At 51.9% G+C, this 20,618-nt stretch overlaps 1 protein-coding gene across 3 annotated transcripts in view; it reads left to right on the forward strand.

Moving 5' to 3' along the window:
- Window positions 1-1,764: 1,764 nt before the first annotated feature.
- The window catches only part of LOC143357023 (uncharacterized), a 43,027-nt gene continuing 24,173 nt past the window's right edge, over window positions 1,765-20,618 (forward strand). The window contains exon 1 of one of the 3 annotated variants that reach the window (XM_076793166.1): window positions 1,765-3,782. In XM_076793166.1, the coding sequence (XP_076649281.1) occupies window positions 3,357-3,782 (426 nt within the window). In that variant the 5' untranslated portion in view covers window positions 1,765-3,356. The remainder of the gene's footprint in view (window positions 3,783-20,618) is intronic. The other 2 variants (XM_076793164.1, XM_076793165.1) reach the window with 2 other exon arrangements.

Below are 20,618 nucleotides of genomic sequence, written 5' to 3' on the forward strand. Positions count from 1 at the left end.
GATCTTTGTTCCATTTCTATCGTTCGGCACGATCGGCGAGAGCTGGCGAAACTTCAGCGAACCGGCTCTCTCGATCGATTCGATCATCAGGGGAAAAGAGCACCACGTTGATCCGCGATCCGTAAACAGAACAGAGAGCGTACACGCGTGTCGTATAGATACGTACGTTACACAGGTATATGGAAACTTTAATCGCCCCGAGGTGACGTCAGACGAGCGTTGGCGTAATGGCTATGACCGTTCCCGTTGTCCAAGAGGAAGATCGAGAGAAGAAAATCCCGCGGACCAGACAGAGACAGGAGTTCCCGGTTGTGGACAGAACGGGACTCGAGCGGATAGGACGATAGACGGGAAGAGTATACCTTGTTCGCGCGGTCCAGCCGGGAACCCTGGATTTCGCGAACGATTCTTCGGCTATCGATGGTCCAAAAGAAACAGGGAAAAATGTGATATGTACATAGCAGAGTCTCTCCGATGGCGCTTCCGCGCGATAATCGTACTCCCTAGGTATGGCATGGCGTGGTGTATGGTACACCGTGTAATACTGTTTCTTGGCGGCTGCGGTCGAAGGCGAACGGAGAACGGAGAACGGAGAATGGAGAACGGAGAACGAGAGCGAAAGATTCTTCGGGAGGGACGAAGAGAGAACGAAAGCAGAGAGTGGAAGAGCGAGAGGTGTGCGCGAGAAGAGAAAGGAAGAGAGGATACAAACGAGTCGACGAGGAGGGAGTGTGCCCGATCAGAGGGACAGAGAGCGAGATAGAAAAGGAGCGTGTCGCATCGCGTCGCGTCGCGTCACATCGTATCGTATCGCGTCGCGAAAAGGGCAAAAGGCGGAAGAGAGAAGGAAGAAGGGATGACGATCGCTTGGCGGGTCGAGGGAGAGGCAGGGAGAGAGAGAGAGAGAGAGAGAGAGAGAGAGAGTGCGGCTGAAAGAAAAGAGAAAGAGAGGAGAAGAGAACGAGACGGGGGCGTGCTTGATGGCCGCCTAGACTGCTCGGATCGGTCGCGCCCGGGGCGTGAGCCAGCCGGAGCTGGAGTCAGAGTCAGAGTCAGAGTCAGAGTCAGAAGCACGAGCCACGGAGTCCACGAAGTCCTCGACGAGCGGTTACGAGCAGACTCGAGGTTGGTGGAACGGAGATCGGAACGGAGACACGGGAGAGACGAAGCCGGAGCAACGGGCGAGATCGGAAGGGAGGGAGACGGAGAGAGTGAAAGAGTGAAAAGAGCACCGATCGCGGAGGGCTGCGTTCACCGGGCAGTTACTCCGGAACCGTTGCCTTGACGACACGTGTTCACGCATGCGCGTGCGCGATATCGGCTGCACCGCTATCTCGTCACGAGCACCAGTTGCGTTCGCCACCCTCGCGTTTACCACTACCACTGCCTCTTTTCTCCACCTCCATCGTCGCTGTGCTTCTTCTTCTCCATCGCTCGTTGACACCTCCGACGTCGTCGTCGACGCTGCCGCTGCCACCGCCGCTACTGCCACCACTGCCATCGCTGCCACCACCATCGCCGCTACCGGTGCCCACCACCACCGTTACCACCACCACCGCCGTCGCCGCCCTTGCCGTTACCGTTGCCGTTGCCGTTGCCGCCGCTTCTCCGTCAGTAGATTGGAGCCTCCCCCTGTGAATCGGGTACACCGTTACCCGCCGGGAAAGAAGTGGGAGCAGGGTGGCGGACGGTGGCTGAAACCGAGCAAAAGAGAGAAAGAATCAGAGAGGGAGTAAAAGGGGGTGGAAAGAGAAGAGCGTGTCAAGGGGAGCACGCGCTGTCATCAACGTTGTTCGTACTCGGCGGCGCGGAGAGCCTGTTGGAGTCAGCGAATCGACTTTCCCCTGTTTTTGCGGATCTTTTACCGAAATTCTCTGCTTTCTCGGAACGTTCTCGCCCGTTCGCCGAGCTCAAAGTCACCCTCGAACTTTTGCGCGAGATTTCTGTCTCGGCTCTTTCCATCTCCGACGGTGACTCTGACTCCACCTCCACCTCCACCTCCACCCCCGAACATCCCCACCTCTAGGTTCGCCGGCACGTCCATTTCCTCCTCTCGGCAGTTCGTTCTCCCTCTTCTACGTCGGCACGTTCTCCACCTCCTCTTCCTCTTTCTTCCATGCGTTCCGAGATTCGCGTATCGCGAGCAAGAGTGACCGGTTGTTATGCGTCGACGGTGAACGCGATAAGGCGGGACCGTGTCGGAGTTCTCGTCGATCGTCCGTCGTCGTCGTCGGCGTTTCTCATACCGCGTACCGATCCACGTATCGTACTCAGTGATTTCGCGAACTGACCGGGAACCCGAAGGTGTATCCCGTTGGACCCCTTGTGCCGCGCCATTTCGAGATCGAAACACTTCCGGGCCGTCGAGGTATCAGTGCCGAAGACGCCTACGTCGCGGTCACGAATTGGACACCGTTCAACGTTCCCGTAGATTTTGCGAGTGCGCGCGAGAAGCTGTACCGATTCTAGGAACCAACCGGAAGCTGCGAGCTCGTTCGCCGACACTTGCAATCCGAGCAACTTCGATCGCGAACTGTTACAGCACCGAAGACATTCAACTTGGAGAACGCGCGCGGCCCGATAGCTCGTCACGTTGAACGATCGACAACCGCTATGCGCGTCGTTCTCGAGGTTCTGGACCATCGGGGACCAGCGCACGGTCGCATCTGAACGGTCGATCGGCTTCTCGAAGGAACGCTTCACGATGCAGCAGAGAAACCGGCAGAAGGATGGATCTCGATCGCGGGACACGTGCCGATGATTCGGCTATCTCGATGTTCGTTGTCCGTTCACGATCGAAGTAGGAACCGTCGATTGTTTGTCGTTCGAACTCGAAAGGGGAAAACCGTAGGAAAGTGGTGCGATGGCAGTGGCGAGGTCCGAGTATTGACAAGGTGCGCGAGCGCGCGCCCGCGCTCTAGGTATCGGGAGCATCGGGAAAAATGCACCGCCGTCTCGTTCTTCAGCGCATAGTCTTCGGGTTCGTCCTCACGTCGGAGGAAAAGATACCGGTGTGACCGTGCGACGGTGCGACGGTGCGACGGTGCGCGAACGGTGTGACATCGTGTCGAACCGTGTCTCGTGTCCTGCTAGGACGATAGGTTCGTGCACGAAGCACGGAGTCGTCGCTCGGTAAAGTATGATATCGTAGGCGTTTCCGATCCCGAAGAAACGTTGACCAGAGAGGCTGGCGATTGCAAGATCTCGGGAAGACGCAGGGCACAGGACACAGTCGCAGCACACGGAGGAGGTAGAAAGCGGGTAGCGAGAAGCGAGAAGACAGAGGACAAGGTGCGCAACGACATCCTCGGTGCCCGCGCGACAGATCCACAAAGAGGTGCCAGGTCTCAGATTGGATGGTTCCGCGGGGGCTAACCCTTGGAAGGTCGATTTGGGAGCAGCTTGACTTTTCGGAGTCGGAGCCGGAACCGGAGCCGGAGCCGGAGCCGGTGCCGGAGCCGGAGCAGCAACGTTTCTACGACTCTCCGCCACCACGGATGGACGTGAGCGTGTGCTGCCTGCCCGCCAGTGCCGGCTCGGGGGCCCAGCACCCTCATCCTCATCCAGCGAGCTTGCCTTCCGGCGGACAACCGACGACGGTTCAGCCACCCTATCAGTATGCCGATCAGATAGTGCCGGATCGGGGTCAGCCCGACGGATTGCCGGTACTCGGCTGCACCGGTCAGGATAACTGGCAGCAAATCTCGTCCGCTTCCAGCGTCGCCGGCGCTGTCACCGCTGGCACAACCACCTACATCGATTACTCTTGGCTGCAGATGCAGGTGAATATTTTATTCCCCTCCTTTTCCCTGTCTCGCCTCTCCTTTCCGTTCCGTTTCGTTTTGTTTGCTCGGCGACCAAACTCAATGATTCGAGGCTCAATTGCCCGATACCGATACACGTCGATATAGCGGAGCTATGATCATTTACAAAGAGCAGATACCAACGCCACTATACTGGCGAAATACCGCATAATGTACCGGGAACCTCGGCAGTGAGAACCGTACTGCAGATTTTATATATTCATGGTAATAGTTGATGAAACCATTGAACGGGGGAGTAAACTCTTAATTGGTTTTCGATGATTCACACGCGGTAAATCCGACGGTTTAACACGTTCGTCGCCGCGTCACCCATGTGTGGGTGACGGAATTATTTGTGCAGGTTTTAAAATGAACTTTTACGTTGATATATTCATTGTACTAAACTTGATTAGGATCTGTAACATGCAGAAAAGATGGAGGATTACTCGGTATCATACATTTAATTTTTTGCAATTTTTATTTCATTAAATAACTTACCTTGATTTTATGGCATTTTTTCTAGTTGGGCGTTCTAAGTGTTAAATCGACGCGAATGTTATTTTTGCGCGGCGTAATCGACTCGAGGACACTACGATTTGGATTAACCCTTCGCACTCGGCGCTATTTACATTCTAAAACTAAATTTTTCTTCCGTCTTGGAATATTTTCATTTTATTCGTACGAAACTGATCCGATTTCCACATGTAATATTTAAATGTTTAGTAATCTATTAAATACAAATTTTGTAACGTAACAAATATTTCGTAATATTATTTGTAATTTCTTTGAAATAATGCCACAACAATTTCTGGTGGTGCTTCAGAGTCACCGCTCGAGTGCAAAGGGTTAGCTACGAGGAGACCCTTCTGGGCCCTCGGAAGTGTATACATGCGTATGGTACTGTAAGCATACCTGCAACGCAGCTACGTGCCCGTGGAAGAAAAGTCTACGGAGATAACGTATCGATTCTAGGGAAGCGGTGGATCGTAAAGTATTAGAGCAAAGTAATAATTTCCATTACTATTATCTTGCTCGGAGCGATCGTTGTTCCTTTCTAGACGCAACGGCGTTTCCGCGCTAAGCCGCGTGTTGACAGGGCAAATATTCTTTGATATGCCGTCCGTCTGGGACACGCGTACGCGTCGCACGCCTTTCCACCTTGCCGAGAAACTCGAACGACGACGTGCACACGTTCCTCCTTCTTTCTTTTTCTCTTTCCGAATGCGAGTGCGTCGCCTCCGTCAGATCGTCGCGTCGTCACTCTCGCTGTGCTCGAAACTCTTCTTTGTCGGTTATCTTTTCCGAGACGTTCGCCTCGCATCAGTCCGCTCTGTTAGTTTCGAATTATATGTGCTGTAAACGAAATCAGTGTTTCAGCGAAATTGCATGTTATCTGTACGGGCATCGTCAAACCGGAGTCTCTGCGCGAATTCAACGCGTTTCCGTCCGTCGGCAAGACGAGCCGGAAATCGCGAGAACCGTCGGGTAGGCGGCAGAAATCGTTCTCGTACCGCAGCCGAGCGAGTAGAAACCGATGGGGGACCAAACCGAAATTCGAAAGCTTTCATTTTCTCCTTATCGATCCAGCGCGATCTCAAAGTTGGCGGGTCACTTTCGAGCCCGAGACGGTCGTTGGATTTTCGACGACGACGGCCGCGTCCCGTCTATGTCTGTAATATAAAACCGGTTTTTTTGATACCGTTACCATTATCGCGTTTTAGCAAGCGAAATCTCGGCGGATAGCGGTGGGTCCGAAAGTTGACTAATTGTAAGAGTCGACGATTCTCCTCGAGATTTAAAGACCGGGTACACTGATCGAGGATGATGAGATTTTCAGTTGCCAGATCCTCGGGGAAGATCCGTTTCGATACTCGGGGGGATGTTTTGGCCACGTGGAAGAGGGTCGCGGATGCAATGGCGTCGAATCGGTAATTAGCCGTTACCTGGACGCAATCTAAACGTATTGTGACTTGTGACGCGCGTAAGATAATAAGCGGACGGAAATCCACGATTATCGTGGCTAGGCAGAAAGGGCATCCCGACGACCACCGGACGAACCATTTCCACGGTTCACCGCCCTTCGCTTCGGTTCTGCTGCGTATGATTACCGTTCCACCGATTATTTCGCTTGGCGCTGCTCGCAGGTCGCTCGCCGCTCGGCGCTCGATCGAAGAACAAACGCAATTAACATTAGACCCGAAGATTGCCGGGTTAAAATACGAGGACGATCTTGTTTGCACAAAGGGAAACTCTCTCACGCGTTTAACGTTACCGGAACGATTACACCGTTCGGTCGTGTTTTCTCGCTAGGGAATTCCTTGCTCGTCGATCGTTCGAACATCCTATTTCGGTCTTTACCGAAAGATCTACGAGAATAAAGAGGCGATCAAAATATGAAAGACGGGGCAAAGGTTTTGGTAGATGCGATCGTGATTCGCGATTCGCGATACGCGTCGAGCCGGTTAGGCGCTCGTCGCCTCGTCGACTCGTTGCTCGCGATAGTCGCAATGACTCACGAGGAAGAGCAGCGAATCAGAGACGGGTAGGTGGATGAGTGGGTGCCGTTCCTCGCGGTGCGCGTGTGCACCTCGTTCGACGATCGAACATCGGGAAACGTGTTTCTCATTCGTTTCCGAAAATTTCTTGCCGGGACTCGCGACTTTTCGGTGAACGAAGACGAGAAATCTCGAGCTGATTCCGGATCGGATCTCGTTCGAACGAGCACGAGAGTTGTTCCCCTTATCGCTGAGATGTAGGTTGTGGTAGGTTGGTTTTCTGCCTCGCAGCGAACGTGCTCGCGGTTCGGATCCGACTCGGCTCCGTTTCGTTGTCGTTACGTTTAGTCGGACTGCACCGAACCAATGTTACGGACAATTTACTCGCGAAATTAGTTACAAAACGTTCGACCTATCTACCCATCACAGCCACTTCCTCTTCCTTCACGTTAAATAGATGGACGGTCATTAAATGCCGAGAGTGGAGGAAGAGTTATTGTTCACGGATTGCCATAATAGATTCGAACGATCGTACCACGATGCGGCGTTTGGGTTAGGTTTGCGTTCCCTCTCGTTGTTCGAGAACCCCCCTTGTTGTTCCTCGTTCACCCATTTACTCGGAGGCTCGCGATGCGTGTCGCCTCTCGTCTTCGATTCTCTTCCGATTCCGAAGTGTCACCGATAAAACTATCCTCACCGAATCGATTTCGACGATAAGACGACGCCGCGATCCGATCGCAGAACCGAATCGATCGGTGGACTCGTTCGATCGCGCCGGCTTCGGTTTCGGTTTCAACGAACAGCTCCGGATCGGAACGAGCGCGATTTCTCCCTGGTCGGTAATCGTTTGTACATTGTCTCGGCTGGGACTCGGTCACGGGTCACGATCCCCAGGAAACAGATATGATGCGCGTCGCGAAGCGTGAAAAGCTTGAGCGCACCCAACGATTACGTTTAAATATACGCGAGCATATTTCTGCGTAGAGGGTATGCATACCCGTAACCGGTAACGTTCAGAATCACCGGAAAAAAAAAAGAACCAGATCGGATATTCAACGGGCACCGATTGGGGTGTTCCGAATCGTTCGGTTCACGGAATTCTAGGAGGGGTTATTCGAAAACCGCAACCGTCTCTCGGTGACAATGATTATACAGTGAATTCTCGATATATGTCAACAACGCGGGCCTTGCCAGCGTCGTTTATCGTCCACGATGTTATGTTTACAGTCCTCGGCGTCCGAGGTCTCTCTAGCTTCGTGCACCCTCACGGGGTAGTGGGGATAATTCCGCGACATTTATCGTCCAGGTCTTGGGCGACATACACTAACGAGCAAAACTGAGTCTACACTATTTGAAGCAACATAACTTTTTAAAAATTAGATCAAATGACTTGAATTTTATTGAGAAGTTAGAAGGATTAGTTTATTAGACGAGGTGTACTAAATTTTTGAGAAAAATTTGAATTGGTCGGAATCGCAAAAGAAATAGAAAAAAAGAAATAAATGAAAATTTAAAGAATGTATTTGATTCGCTCGAATAAATTATATCCATGCTGAAAATTTCACCGATATTGGTTAATTCGTTTACGAGTTATAAACGATTAAAAGTGCGATTTTAAGTCGAAAATCGTGAAAAACGGCAATTTTTCCACTTTTAAGCGTTTATAACTCGTAAACGAATTAACCAATATCGGTGAAATTTTCAGCGTGGATATAATTTATTCAAGCGAATCAAACACATTTTTTAAATGTTCGATACAGGCTCGGATAAAAAAGCTAGAAAAACCAACTTTGACTATTTCTCTTGCGATTCCGACCAATTCGAACTTTTTTCAAAAATTTTGTACACCTCGCCTAATAAACTAATCCATCTAACTTCTCAATAAAATTCAAGTCATGTGATCTAATTTTTAAAAAGTTATGTTGCTTCAAATAGACTCAGTTTTGCTCGTTAGTGTATACAGAGAAAACCACTGTACCGATAATCAAGCTTTAGATAAAAAGTATCGCATTCTCGCTGTCTCTCTTGATCAGTATGCTCCAAACCGAACGGCAGATCGTTCGAGGACAATCAGGGGATGATCGTTTCTTCGTGTCGAGCGGTTACGGGTTACCGGTTACGAGTTACGGATTATGGGTCACGAGACAGGTCAAAAGGGAGAGGGGGGTAAGTTTCGCGCGCCGCAAATGCCCGCCGCAATTCCGTCGCAATTCCGCCGCATCGACCACGTGGAAAAGGAATACAAACACTGGACACCGTTACTCGTTCGACATACGCTCTCGCCGTCGAGTCCTTAGAAACGATGCGAAATCATTTTTTTGCTTGCCGACTATCGACAACCTTCGACGGTCTGTAGTCTATAGGAAATGCCTATCCGTGTACCTAATTGTTTGTTCGCAGGCTACCGTCGCGTCGCGTCGCGTCGCGTCGCGCGGTCGTATCGTTCGCAAGGTACTTACGCATATCCCCGTGCTCGAACGTTTCTGCCGGTGGAAAAGCCGCAACGATAGAGAGTAGAAAATGAGCAGCGCAAAAAGAACCGACAACGCTTTCCGGCTAACGAGACTCTGTCGCTCGGACAGGAAATTACTCGGGCAGGTTTATTGTGTATCGACCTCCATCGCATCGCATCGACGCGGAGCGGCGCGGCGCGGCGCGACGCGGCGGGTACGTGCGACCGCTCGAACGCTCGTGTCTCCAGGTGGTGTAGGTGTAATACGCGAATGCCACGATACATTCTAAAGATCGCTCGCATCGGAGCTCGACCTGTATCGTTTTCTTTTGGGGGTAGGTATTCGGGAGATTGATCGGGATTCTCATTACGAGTCAGCGGCAACCTTACGATTTAGAGTCACTGGAACTACCCACACCATCGTGGTGAGGGGCCGAAGCTGGAGAAATGTCTCTCGAGTAGTCATAGGCTCTTATGACTTGTAGATCTGCGACGTTCGGCGACAACCTGGGATTTCGTCTAAGAGTCAGTCACCGGAACGGCGCAACGGACTCGTAACGAGAATTCGCTGTAAACGGGAAAATTCGAGGACGCTGATCGACTTTGGGTTTCGCGACAAGGATAAGGTACGGATTCAGGTTCCAAGAGAGAGTAGGACGGGCAACGGGGAACGTGCGGGGCGGGTAGCGGGGGAAACTCGATAGAGGAGGCAACCTCGTGGCATCGCATACTTAATGTCCGCGAAGAAGCGCTTTGTAGCCAGCACGGAAGTCTCGACTGTGTAACGCATTAGCATTACGAGCTAATACCGAGGACGGATTGTAAAGCATCGGTATATCTGCTGTAATAACTGTGAAGCGACTTTACGCGTTTCATACTAATGAGACGGATTTTAACGACCTCTCTCGCGTCCGCAAGACTTTGAAAGACGCGAACTGCCGCACCGCGCGCGAGTCTTTTTTCGCGGGGATCGATCGCAACGAGCGCGAGCCGCGCGGTCGATGGCTCATTCGACCGACCGCGACCGGTTCTTTATCTTTGGCTCTCGATTAACAGCTTAAACGCCTCGGTACCGTGCGTTCTTTTCGCCGATTATTTTCGCAACGGGATGGTTCTCGACGTCGCCGTAGGTCAGCTGATCGAACGCAACGGAGGACGCGGGTGTCTCGTTTCGAATAGTTTTCTACTGGGGCAGATTCGTTAACGATTCCGGTTGGTCCTGGTCCATGATCGATCCGGAACAATGCGTCGTTTCCGCGGGAACAGAGTCTCGAGTAGACGAAGGAGATGTGCGAATCGTTTTCGGTTGGGCGGAGGCTAGTCGGTTATCCGCCGCGCCACACCGTTCCTCTCGCGGTCTTCTCCGATGTACCGTTATGCTTACGGCGCCTCGGGCCTCGGGGTCCCTTCTTTCCTTGTTTCCTACTTTTCTCCTTTTCTCCTTTTGATCTTTCGCCTTTTCGCGTTTTCGCCTTTCTTCCGTTTCTCGTTCTCTCCGGCAATCGTCCTCCGCTTCGCTGCGAGCCTATACTCCGTTCCTCTCGGTTGGCTCGACTAGACTCGTCTTGTCTTCGCTCTCTCGCCCGCATCGAGATCACCTCTTCGGCGTCGGCCGGTTTCGTCAGCCAGCCACGGGACATCGCGGTGTTCGAGCAAAATCTCGCCTGAACGGAGTTTTCTGCGGAACAAAGCGTGCCGGGACAACGCGTTTATGCGAGTCGGGCGTGGTCCGATATCTCGGACCGACCGGGGGACGCGCGGACGAGTCGACGACCGATGGCTACGATTCGCAAAAGGGTAACGCACACGTTCGAGCAGGGACCGCGAGCGGCTTTGTTTACGTTTCATTTCCCACGAATCAAAGTTCAAAGATCCGATCGAGGCGTATCGCGGTTGTCGTTGAACGGCTGATTTATAGCGAGCACTCTTTGGGCTACTTTCTCGAGTCGGTCGTTACGTAAAGGTAGAAGGCCCTCCGGAGGTTTCGCGCAGCTTCGTTTTTACGATTGCATCGTCGCTTTTGTACACCCGAGTCCCGCTAACTCCTCGGCGATCGCGATTACCGACTCGCGTCGCAACGAAACAAGTTCCTGTACTCTTCGAATCTTTTCGATTCGAGGACGAATCGAAGATCAGCCGGGAATCGGAGCAACGAATTTCGCGAACCGATTCACCTAGCGAATAGAATTTCGAGCCGCGGGAAGAGCGGGGACTCGAATCGCGTGGACGGGCGGTGGTCGCGGCCGCGGTCGCGCACTCGCGCCTTTTACAGAGCCAGAGAAAGAGAGAGAGAGAGAGAGAGAGAGAGAGAGAGAGAGAGAGAGACGCAGGCAGGATGATGAGCCCGGCTGGAATCCTCTCTGAACGTTGACCTACGGTACCGAAGATCACGGAAATTTATATCTGCTGTAGCGTGTGCACGCATCGTATCGCATCGCATCGCATCGCATCGCATCGCGTCGGCCTCGCCCAGCGCTGGATCGGTAGTAACCGATCGACCCAACACCGTTACGAAGTATGACGCATACGTATAAGCGATACTTAGCGGCATGCGCTTATAATTGTACGTTATTGTCGGTGGAAATGTATCGCATCGAAAACGGTACCCTTGGGAGATCGTGTGAAATCGTTCGATCTCTGGATCGAGAGAGCCGGTGGCAACGATCGATTACGCCGCAATGAGTTTACTATTTTCCCGCAACGGAACGGCTCGAGGAGCCGAATATTACACGGAATATCGAATATTAATTTCGAGGTCGACCGAAAAGTTCCGGCGCAAAGATCTCGTACTGGTTTCTCGATTGAGAGTCGAGAGTCGAGAGTACCGCGGCCTGCAGGAAGACCGTCGTACAGCGACCGACTGTTAAGATGCGTACCGACGCGCATTCTACGTGCCCCTCGTCCGCGTAGCAAGCGTGTCAGCAATGCCGGGGACCGTGAAACGCATGTAAATCCTCCTCTGCCCGCAGAGCCGAACTACCAAAGTTGTTGTAACAAGAGTCGACGGTGACCGACGCCTTTTCAACCGATTTCTTCGTCGACGATCGATTATACCGAGAATTATTGCCTTTCGAAAAATAAAAATGAACGGAAGGCGATCTCGGTGACGGATCCTTTGGAAATGTGAGAATAAATGAATGCTCAGGAAAGACGGTACCATGCGCGCGACGGAACGAGAACACGAAGAAGGGATTCGGTGCGAAACACGCGCATAGTCGAGAGCAAGAGCGGAGCGGACGAGACGTTGTTGGACTCCCGCGGTGATTTTCGAAGACGCCTTTCGAGCGTATTGCGCAACGATGCAAACGCGGATATAGGTCAAGAAACAAGATTGGTATCTGCAAAGCATAAACCGCGACTCGGAGCGGTGCGAGTTGCACCGCCATCAGGAGAGAGCACGGGCACGGGCACAAGCACAGGCACAGGCACAGGCACAGGCACACAGGCACGGGCACAGAGGCATAGGCCTCTCTCGCGATTCCATACCGTTCCACCTCCGATGCCCATTCGACTCGCTCTTCGCCGTTCTTCGTCAGCATCTACCTTTCTCTCTGTCCTCAGTCTTTCTTCCCCTCTTTCTCTCCTTCTCTCTTTCTCCGTTTGAGGAGCCACATCGACCGCTAAACCGTTCGCGTTTCGACCGGCTGGGAACGCGTCGAAAGCGTCGCTAATCTCGTCGACAGCCCTCGGAAGCTTTGTCTAGATTCTAAACGATTAGGGCGCGGTTACACTGGACGCGATATTCGATCGTACGCGACGGTCGTTTCGCTTGCCTCGGTGCATTCGTATCCTCGCACGAAAATACGAAAATAACCCGATCGAGCCGACCGTGTCTGATCGAAACGCGTATCGATCTTTTCTGAAGACTCTTCTGTTTCTGCGAGTCGTGCTGGATCGCGGGGCCACGGTCGATCGCAACCTTTCCGATCTCTTCCAGCATCGGTGTTACTTTTAGCCGAACAGATGCTGCGCTAGGGATCAAAGATCGTCCGATAACTTTGGTTGCGCAGTGGATCGATGTTGCGCAAAAGAGAGCCACCCTTCTCGGCAAACTTTTCGTTCGTTGTTCAAGTTATCGTATCGTTTTCCTCCGGGCGGCCGTTGGAACGGTCACGATCTACTCGATCGGCGCGCGCGTATTTCGATCTGCGACGCTTCGGTTGCATCTCACGTCGGAACTAGCTATAGTCTATCGAACGAGACAGTGAAACATCGTATGCTCGTTTTATTTTGCTGTCTCTCGTTGGACAGATGTAAGGTGGATTTCGCGACCGGCCGATCTCGCGAACGAGTTCCGAGCTGCGGGACGGAAGAACGCGCGAAGGATGTGAGAACGGTACCCGAAGATAAATCGAAGCGTTGTTTGTTCACGCTTCTCGATTTTTTCGGTACAATCCGTGTTTGACTTCCGATGACGACGTCCGCGCCGAGTCTTCGACGCCGATACGACGCGACGGTTCGCGCGTTATCTCGTTTCGCGAGTACTCGTCCGTTCGCAGTGTCTTTCCCACGGTTCGGACCCGCGAACCAATCGATAAACCTCGTCGATTCGGTCCTCTGTTTGCCGTTCGCCGTTCGCGTAGGATTTCGATCGGTTTTTTCTTGCCTCGTTGCTCTTGCGTCGACCGACGAAATTATTCTCGAATGATCGAGCGGCGAAAGAAAGGGTCGAACGGCCGATTCGCGAGCAAGCGAAACCGCAACGGATTACAATGTACTTGCGCGGGGTATCTCGCGCGCACATGTATCATAATGCGTACGCGACATTATGTTTGTCCTCTCGGTTCCCCACGGGCAACGTCTTATCACCGGCAAACACGTAATATATCCTCGTAAAAGATACGCGCCGGTGCAGGTTATACGGTTCCATCGGCCAATGTCACATTGAGATTAGACTGTTTGCGAATACATGCTTTTCGTATTTACACGGATTAATTCTTTTCGACGTTATCGCGGATCGCCACGAAAATCGAATGGTAACGTGCATCGCGACGTTGCGTCATCGATTTTCGAAAATAAGTCGAGTTCACGGAAACAGGATTTACCGGCATATATCCGCGGACGCCACACGATTACAGTGAATTCTCGTTACCAGTCAGTTGCGCCGTTCTGGCTATTAGACGAAATCTGAGGTTGTCGCCGAGCCTCGCGTTCGAAATACACAGGGCAAACCTAAGAGTCATGTCCGTCTAGAAGTCATAAAAGCCTGTGACTACTAAGCGATAGCGACAAGAAGACCGAGAAAATGTCTTTCTCCAATGTTGCACGTAGGCCTCACACCGCGGTGGTGTGGGTAGTTCCATTGACTCCAAATTGTAAGGTTGGCGCTGACTCGTAACGAGAATTCACTGTACATCTATTCGATTTTCCAACAATCTTCTGCGCGCGGACGACGACCGCAACGCCGATCGAGCGACACCGACGCTCTCTCGAGATCGGCAATTACGACAAATCGACAATGCGAACGTGTCCGGGCGGCATTGAAATCGAGAATGTCGTCTGGTCGTGGCCGGTCGTTTTCACTGTCGCCGATAGCACGCCACCTCCGGTAAAATCCGCCTCCAAGTCGCGGGAACGCGTTCGCCGTTCGCCGCTCGCTGTTACTCTTGCTCTTGCTATCGTCCGCTCTCCGACGCCGTCGTCGTCGGCGTCGTCGTCGTCGGCGTCGCCATCGATCCGTTTGTTAACCTATCGTATCAAGGTTGGCGAGTGTAGCACGATCGTAGCCAGGCCTGTGCCGAGCTCCACGACTCGCGAGCATATTTCGGCGAGCAGAAAAGAGGATTCGGAAAGCGTTCGACGTGGTTGCACGAGTCCGGGGAAGCCGTCGCAGGATTGAGTTCGCGCGATCCGTGAACGTCACGAAAAGTAAACGTCCTTGCTTTTCGGGATTCCATCGGGCCGGCCGGAGACATTCTACGTCGTCCGACGACTGTTGTTCGACGCTCGGTTCGATCCTAGGGTTTCCGTGTGTTTCCAGAATAAACTCGTTCTGGAGAGTTAACCGCGATCGACTGCGCGAGTTCAAATTGCGAGAGACTTTGGTACCAAATAGTTGTTACGCGTACGCACCTGTAAAAATCGAGGAATCGGTTTCGCCCGATGCGAAGTCGCTTCTTCCCGCGACAGCGTGGCGCGTCGGAATTTCTGATTTCGATCGCGCCGCGTCCGCGAGTTCAAATTGAGAGACTTTGGTACCAAATAGTTGTTACGCGTACGCACCTGTAAAAATCGAGGAATCGGTTTCGCCCGATGCGAAGTCGCTTCTTCCCGCGACAGCGTGGCGCGTCGGAATTTCTGATTTCGATCGTGCCGCGTTCGAGTTTCCTGAGATAAACAGGCTTAATGCCCGGTGTTTGTCGAAATTTGTCACGCTGTCAAACGAGATACCGGTATCTCGACTGATTTTTCGATTTGCTCGTTTGCTCGCGTCCGAGTCCGAGTCGGTATCTCGGGAATCGGCCGTTTCGGAAGATCGCGAATCGCGCAGCTCGATAATTCGTGCCACGAGAACCCGCGAGTAGAATGGGCCGAATCGGCGGGAATAATGCTCGGAGGAACGACGCCGACGCGGCGCGTCCGGAGTCCGTGAAACGATTCCGATGGGTGGACACGGCCGCGTGCGTCGTGCGTCGAGCGTCGAGTATACGCGCGCTGTCACTTTCATTGCCGTCCACATGTCTTTACGCGATAATTGCGATCTGGTTAGCGAGTCTCGGGAGGAAATCGCTCGTAACGCGGCGGCTGCTTGTCGGTCGCGAGCCAAGGCGACGCGACTCGACGCGACGCAAACTATCCACCGGCAACGAGCGTACACAGTCGGCCGTTGTTCCGCCCATCCGTGAGAAAACGCGCGCGTTTTCCAGCAATCTTGGCACAGATACGCGTAGGTATCCGTTGCGACGACTTTTCATCGTCCTCCACCGAACCGGAAACGTCGATCCCCCGTCTGGGAAAGATCGGCGCTCTCTTCCGGACGTGAATCGTCGACGATTTCGCGGGCAAGGGGCGTTCATGCGAAAAACGGGAAAGAGAAAATTTGAGAAAGGATTCGACGACAATCGCGAAAAAGTCCGAGGTAACTCTGGGCGTGCTCGTGTTCCAGGCAACGTTTGTTCGATGCTACAGCGAGAACAGGCGCGCCAGCAGGAACAGGAACAGGAGCACGCAGGTGAGTCCGCGAGTCTCGTGTCATAGGTACCCCGCGTTCGTGTAGAGTCTAGAGTGTAGAGCGTGGACTGGCGCGGCGTAGAGGTTCGCGACGCGACTACGTCGTCGGTTCCTACGGTATCTATACAGTGCCTATACACGAGGTCGGCAGAACACTTGGAAGAGGCGAGCGTACGTGTCAGGTACACGCGTACGTGTTCGTTATACAACTTTTCCAGCAGTCACGGAGGCGTAGAGGTGAGCCGGTGGCTTGTGGACGATCGAAAGTGGGGGAACAGAATGCGGAATAGCCTAGAATGTGATGCTAGCGTTCTCCATGGCTCTCCTTGCTCTCTCTCTCTCTCCTCTCTCCCTCTCTTTCTTCCTCCCTCAACCTCACCCCCTACTCTCTCTCTCTCTCTCTCTCTTTCCTTTCCTCTCCTCCTCTTCTCGTTGCCCGTTTCGCTGTCGCGTCGGTAGATCTTTCTTGAGGCCGCCGTTCGCTCGACCTGCCCTCTTCTCCTCCCTTCTCTTCTTTGTTTTCGTCCTTTTGTCATTTTTACTCGACACATTTTCTTCTCTTTTTCCGCGCTTTTCTAGTCGTCTCCTTCTCTGTTTCTTTGACACCTTCCTCTCGGCCACGATCGCCGTGCGCGCTCCTCTTTGACGACATCGACAGAGGGATGCCTCCATAATCGGATCGGTTACCGCGATCGATTACGCTCCCGTTTCCCCGTTATTCCTCTTTCGTTCTGTCGGAATTTCTTTCATAAATGTAGAACAAAATCAATCTATTATTTCTTTAACACGTTCGTAGCCGCGTCAGCCATATGTGGGTGACGGAATTATTTGTGCAGGTATTAAAATGAATTTCTACGTTGATATATTCATTGTACTAAACTTGATTAGGATCTGTAACAGAAAAGTTGGAGGATTACTCAGTATCATACATTTAATTTTTTGCAATTTTTATTTCATCCAATAACTTACTTTGATTTTATGGCATTTTTGGGGTTCTAGTTGGGCGTTCAAAGTGTTAAAAGGTAGGATCGATTGAACCGGCTATTGACCTGTATATGCATACATCGTATCTACAGTTAATTGTATGTTGTCCCCGGCATGGGACCCTCGATCTTCAGTTGTTAATATTGTTGCTCCTCTGTTTCGATCACTTGTGTTTCATTCGTGACGTTTCTTTCGCTGGATCAAGACGTGTCTCACAGCGTGCTTCTAGAGTTACTATTCTGATATTAATCTTATTTCATATTCTATAATAGTGTGGTTTTCTTTAATACCCATACTTCCAATACGTTCAATTGTTATTTTTCTTCTCTGACACGCACCTCGTCTCCGCGAGCAAAAGAAGAGGCGCAACCCCTCGAGCATAGAATCGATCTATCGGTTTCCATCGACACGCGAGAGCGCGCGGCTAATCGGTCGCTAAACGCTCGATCGTCGTCTTGGGAAAACGGATTCCCCTCGAGGAGGAGGGACGAACGTCGCGCTGCGCAGGTATCGGGATCGATACCTTTGGAAAAGTTGGATCGAGCGGGGTGACGAGACGATTGGCCACCTGCCAGGATCTCGGCGAGAGGAGGAAACCACCTCGGAGAGAAGTCGGAAGATCTTTCGTCGTTCGGGATAACGCGATTAACGAAGCCGAGGCGTAGCTCGGGGCGTGATTTTAGAGGATGTGTCGCGACGGGGGCACCGTCCTTCCCGTCCGTTCCTGCCAGTTTCCCGGCAAGATTGATTCGGAGTCGGGGGCCCGAGATGCGTATCGCAACATCAATCATCCCACGGGCCTCTCGTAGGATTCGGATGGTCGTGACGAGCGTTAATTTCTCTGGCCGAGATCGGCGAGCAGTTTCCAATTCCGCGTCGCAGTCGCCGAATCGCACCGCAAACTTGTTCTAGGCCGAACGTTCGAACGAAATTGCGCAACGAAGTGGCAACAGGTGCACAGATCGATCGGAAACGTTCGGTTCGAGCTCGAAACTTGCAACGGAAAACGGTGGGTCGTATTTCAGAAAAATGAGTGTGCTCGAGAACGTGGAAGAAGGTCGGGATTTACGATCGAAGGGAAAATGCCGGTGCTTCGCGAAGATACCAGCTGATCGCGAATCAACGATCGAACGAGCACCTTCGTCCCTCGGGATTGGTCGGTTCCAAGTGAAAACTAGGTTTCCGTTTGACACTAAACCTACCACCGCCGGTCAAAATGACCGTTCCATATTTTTTATTTCACAATTACTGCAATTGTGAAGATGCTTTCGTGGGAAATGATTAAATAAATATATTTAGGATGTATTATATTACGAACCGCACAAAATCCGAATAAATTCAATCTCGTCATTTCTATAAGACAACATGTTACTTTTAAGGCTCGGTAGGTTTGGTGTGAATTTCTATTTCCGGTTGTACGACCTGGGAAAATTTGGATACGTTCCGACGGCGAACGACGACGAGACCGACCGTCAGCGACATTCCAAATCCGTGTCGGATGCTAATGGTACGAGCGCGGAATTGCGCAACGAGCTTGGCACGCAATCCGAAGCGCAGATGCAACGCGATGTCAACGATACGCACGATTCCAGCGAGAGACCGTTCGTCGTTTGTCGTTCGCCGGAGCTTCGAAACAGGCCGAGGAACGCAGCAAAGGTTACCGGGCGCGTGTCCTTTGAAATCGCAACGTTTCGCCATTGTTTGCGCTCGTATGCGCGTAAACCGCGGAGAGCACGCCGCCTATTGTTGCGTATCGCTGCAACGGAACCGCCCCCCGGGGTTCGCCTTCTAATTGCGAACGGGTAATCGTACCGTTTTCGTAGGAAAAAAAAGGCAGCAAGGAGTTGGAATGCGGGCGGCAGAATAATCGTGACTGGCGAACGACGAGATGCGGAGCGACGCGCGCGACACGCGACGCGGAGCTGCGTGACTCGAACGAGTTTTCGCGCCTCTTTCTTTCCCGCGTTCTCGATCCCAAGATAATATGATCGTTCGAAGCGGGCAGCCGGTTGCGTTGCCCGCGCAGGATCAACGGAAGCGCATCTCGGGACGGTTCTCGTCGTTGAACATCGTCGCCGGAGAAAATTCTGCCGTGGAGCACTGACGGAACTGAATTCTCGATATATGTCAACAACACGGGTCTTGGCAGCGACAGATATCGTCCAGGAGACGTATCCGAGTTATGTTTATACTCCTCGAGGCCTCTCGACCTTCTCGACCTCTCACGGGGTGTACCCCCTGTGGGGAGAATTCCGCGACAATTATCATCCAGGTTTTGGTGACATATACAGGGTGGTCCACGCAATTGTTTCAAGTCATAACTCCGTTATTATTGCATTTACGAAAAAATGATAAAGGAGAAAGATAAATGGTCCGAAGAGCGCTGCATCTGTGGGCCTTAAAATTTTTTTTAGATACAGCAGTTCATGTGCAAGTAACAGTTGCATCATTTCTTTAAATAGAAATGCATATTTTTTGTTGCACAGATCCGTTCTTCCGTTCATTCTACGTAAAAAATGATTAGGGTGGTATGGCAAAAAAATTATTAGATCTCGAGATATTTTCAAAAAATGTCATACATTATCTTGTATTTAGTGAAATAAGTACAGCTACACTTTTTCGAAATCTTAGTTACGATACGTGAATTGCTACTGAATGATGAAATGCTTACTCGTACAAATCGGTTTCTGTTATGATAACAATGTCGAAAGGGTGTTTACCTTTACAACATGGTCATGAAGTGTTTGAGTATCTTCTTGAATAAAGACATTTTTTGAAAATATCTCGAGATCTAATAATTTTTAGGAGTTATGACTTGAAACAATTGCGTGGACCACCCTGCATAGAGAAATCGTTGTAATCGGTCGCGGTCCGGAAAATGGATCTTCCGCTTCTCTCTGGCCTTTCGGAGTGACGTTCGTCGATACATTTGCGACAGCTTGCGGGAGATCGTCGGTAAAAAGAAGTAGAAAAAGATTGAAGGGAAAAGAGAGACGCGAGAAAGGCCGAGTATCTCTAGGTGTCGCGCGATTCGGGAAACCGGTGAACGTCTCGAGGACAGAGGGGTTCGGTCGAAATCAAATAAAGCGTGCGCTGTTGGCTCGCGCTGATCAAACAGATTACACGGTCCTTTCCGGTGTTATTGGAAATACCGGAGCCGGAGGTGCGCGGCTCGTCTCGGACCGTCTTGTTTAAGCGACTCCGCATCCTCTGCAACATCTACCTGTCGCCTTATCGGCGGCTAATCTGCTCCGGGAGATTTAGCAGAAGTACCGGAGGAGTTTGGTTTGGTCGTGTTCGTTCGAAGGGACGCGAGATACGCGAGATCCGAGACGCGACACCCGGGCATTAACGCCCCGCTGAGATTCTATTTCTTCTGGCACGTCGCGTTCCCTTTGCTCGTCGATTTAACCACCGATTAGACGAAATTTCGTGATCACCGACGTCAAGCAACCGAAATATTTCGCGTTCACTCTCTTTCCATCTCGAATCGAGGAAGCGATAGGCATCGAATCCGTGACTGGAGATCGTCGTGACGAAACAGACGTTTCCTCGAATTGTACGGTGGCCGACGCCGTAGTCCGGCTTTTTGGCGAAAGAATATCGATGGCCGCTGGGAGACATTAACGGTGACGCGTACACCGTCGTCCATAGGCACCTCGAGCGTTCGAGCATTCGTTGACGAGCGAAGGCTGATTGGGGCTTACCGATCCA

The sequence above is a fragment of the Halictus rubicundus genome, chromosome 9, assembly GCF_050948215.1.
Source record: "Halictus rubicundus isolate RS-2024b chromosome 9, iyHalRubi1_principal, whole genome shotgun sequence".
Taxonomy (NCBI): Eukaryota; Metazoa; Arthropoda; class Insecta; order Hymenoptera; family Halictidae; genus Halictus; species Halictus rubicundus.